At 44.2% G+C, this 3226-nt stretch overlaps 1 protein-coding gene across 1 annotated transcript; it reads right to left on the reverse strand.

The window, feature by feature from the left end:
- Positions 1 to 600: 600 nt before the first annotated feature.
- On the reverse strand, positions 601 to 3207 carry LOC104960287 (phospholipid-transporting ATPase IC-like). The gene is made up of 5 exons (XM_010788269.1): positions 2975 to 3207; positions 1631 to 1714; positions 1252 to 1497; positions 959 to 1097; positions 601 to 773 (listed from the first exon to the last, which is right to left on the reverse strand). Exons 1-5 carry the CDS (start codon positions 3158 to 3160, stop codon positions 628 to 630), a joined length of 801 nt encoding a protein of 266 aa, XP_010786571.1. The 5' UTR covers positions 3161 to 3207; the 3' UTR covers positions 601 to 627.
- Between the last annotated feature and the right edge of the window lie 19 nt (positions 3208 to 3226).

Consider the following 3226-nt stretch of genomic DNA (forward strand, 5'->3'; position numbering starts at 1 on the left):
AGAGACATGAAGAAGAGGGGACACATGTTGATGTAGAAGAGACATGAAGAAGAAGGGACACATGTTGATGTAGAAGAGACATGAAGAAGAGGGGACACACGTTGATGTTGATGTAGAAGAGACATGAAGAAGAGGGGACACATGTTGATGTAGAAGAGACATGAAGAAGAGGGGACACATGTTGATGTAGAAGAGACATGAAGAAGAGGGGACACATGTTGATGTAGAAGAGACATGAAGAAGAGGGGACACATGTTGATGTAGAAGAGACATGAAGAAGAGGGGACACATGTTGATGTAGAAGAGACATGAAGAAGAGGGGACACATGTTGATGTAGAAGAGACATGAAGAAGAGGGGACACATGTTGATGTAGAAGAGACATGAAGAAGAGGGGACACATGTTGATGTAGAAGAGACATGAAGAAGAGGGGACACATGTTGATGTAGAAGAGACATGAAGAAGAGGGGACACATGTTGATGTAGAAGAGACATGAAGAAGAGGGGACACATGTTGATGTAGAAGAGACATGAAGAAGAGGGGACACATGTTGATGTAGAAGAGACATGAGGAAGTGGACTTTGCACAATAGGTGACCTTTAAGACAGGCCAAGCATCAGGTTGAGTCATGGAGGTCTCACCTTATCTCCTATCGAGGGCCAGATGGTTTTATGGAGGAACTGGATGCAGATAACGGGCAGCAGGCTGACGCCCACAGTCAGGATGATTGTTAACCACAGGTAGGGCTGCCGCAGAGCATTCGACGCCGCACCTACAAACACAAAATATACACATACACAGTTAGCTACTACTCTGCTAACATCCACTTCTTATGCTTTTGTTAAATGTACTCTTTTGTTATTAGTAACTACTGCAGCTGCTGAAGATTCTTCAGAGTGTTTTGGAGTAGAGACCATACTAAATATGTCACAGTAAGTGATTTTGTTTGTGACTGACCAGTGAAGGTGAACGGTGCGGGGAAGATGACGTGGATCCCAGCACTGTGGATGTCGAACATGATGCCGAAGTAAATAGCTATACTGCCCAAAACGGCAAAGCAGTTAACAAAGGTCCAATAGGAAGTCTCCAAGGAGATCTGACACACGAGAGGGGAAGCAGAGGACAAAGGTCATTCATTTCAAATATACTCATTACATCTGCTTTACAGCATTTCTTCACAGAGTCATTAAGATAAGTTCGTGTTAAGTTTTGTTTTTAACCGTCAGCGCATAAAACTGAACACGACTAACCTGCAGGTTGACGACAAAAATGAGCGAGGAGGCGGTGACTACGGCGAAGGACTGGTAGTCGGAGGGGGCTTCTCCGTCCTGCCCCATGGTCTGAAGGAAGGCTCCGTAGGGGATGAAGAAGATGATGAGCGAGACAAAGATACCGTGGAACAAGCTGATGAAGAAGTTCTTGTAGTTGAACAACGTTCCCAGCTGTCCGGGTAAATAGAGTTGTGGGAATTTCAGGCTTATTTTGTCGTTAACGTCCTGCAGCGAGAAGAGCGAGAAGCAGATTTAGTTTGGCAAAAACCAAACACGTCTACGTGCATTTCAGCGAGTATTACATCTTTAAAATCATCTTGTGTCAATGACTTTTAACAACAAGAGAAGCCTGTTTTACCTGGTCAAGAAGTCCAACTAGTAGAACAGGTAAGCTGCTGTAACAGAGATTGTAGAGAGTGATGAACCAGTCTTCATAGGTGACCTGCAGAAAGGGAAACAAGGATCAGAATAACAACAACTGATATTGGATTTAAAGCTTGCAGCAGATATACAAAAAGAGATTTTATAAAATATAATCTGACAGAGTGACCATTTCAAAGAAAACAATATTGTATAATCTGGACAAAGCAAACATGTTATGTAAAAAAAAGTCTACAAAGTGTTAAATGGAGTCAGTGATCACAATTACACATAACCTCTGCCATTTTCAGCCATGTGTGTCTTGGCAGGATTATGGTATAACTTATTGCCTGAGCAAAACATTTCTTCTGCCGATGGAGAACACGAGATGCAGTTGCAAGTTTCAGAAAAAGTAAATAAGCGGATTTTGAGGAACTATTTTTAAGATGTCATGAAATCTGCAGTTCCTATGCAAAGATGAATTCTAATGATGACCCAAGGGGCCAACATGTTAAGTTATACACAATAAATATTATCTAAAGGCCAGGAGTTGAGTGCACCAGCTGGGCGTAAGCTGGTCGTAACTCTACGTCCGACGTAGAACCGAAGGTTAAGACCAAATTTAAGTTATGACTAGTGCACCACTAAGACTTAAGCCCTGTATGCGTTGCGCCCGGGTGTAACTTGTACGCCTAGTAAGGAGCAGGCGTGAATCGGAAAGAAAGACTAGTATCCATAGTAACGTAAAACAGGCAAGAACGATGGCAGTGCGGTTGAACAACGAAAGGGCATTAAGACGAGAAAGAGTCGTCCTTAATCGAACAAACCCACTGGCCGTCTATTCGGACAGTGAGCTGATAGAGGTTTCGTTTCGGCAGACAAGCCCTTTATGAATGAATCGAGGATCAGACAGAAACGCTGCGCTCTCCCCAACCTTGCAGGTGCTGATTGCGCTCAGATTTTACGCCAACGGGTTGCTTTGAATGGAGAAGTTTGAGTTTTAAATTATGTAGACGTCTGTTTTGCATGTATTCACGTGGACGCGCATTTTAAGACTAGGCGCAGCTACGGCCGAGACTAGTAAGGTTGGTGCACTCTGTGTGAATTCAAATCACTAAGTCGGACGTAGCTGAGCGCGACGTTAGAGTTAAGACCTACTTTTTTACGCCCAGCTGGTGCACTCCACTCCAGGTTACCATTAAATGTGCTGACCAAAGTTAATTAGAATTGTGTCAAAGTAAGTCCAGTTATTCCCACCAGGATAATGTTTCAAAATGAACATATGCTATTAAATTGCGGCGTCAAATGCACTTGATAATGAAAATAACTGTGTGCTGCTGACCATTGCAGAGTATCCGTTGAAGAAGGAGTACCAGAAGTGAACCAGTGTGAAGGCGAAGTTCTTGAAGAAGAAGTAACGCAGGAACTTGCACATTCGGATGTAGGACCAGCGCCCGTGCACCAGCAGGAGGCGCTCCAGGTAACGGAACTGAGCGAAGGCGTAGTCGCTGGACATGACAGCCTGCATCCCCTCCTGACCGCTGATACCCACACCGATGTCTGCAGCTGGAGGGACAGAGGGGAAGGGGACATG

Source organism: Notothenia coriiceps, unplaced genomic scaffold, assembly GCF_000735185.1.
Source record: "Notothenia coriiceps isolate Sejong01 unplaced genomic scaffold, NC01 NC01_scaffold00031843, whole genome shotgun sequence".
Lineage (NCBI taxonomy): Eukaryota > Metazoa > Chordata > Actinopteri > Perciformes > Nototheniidae > Notothenia > Notothenia coriiceps.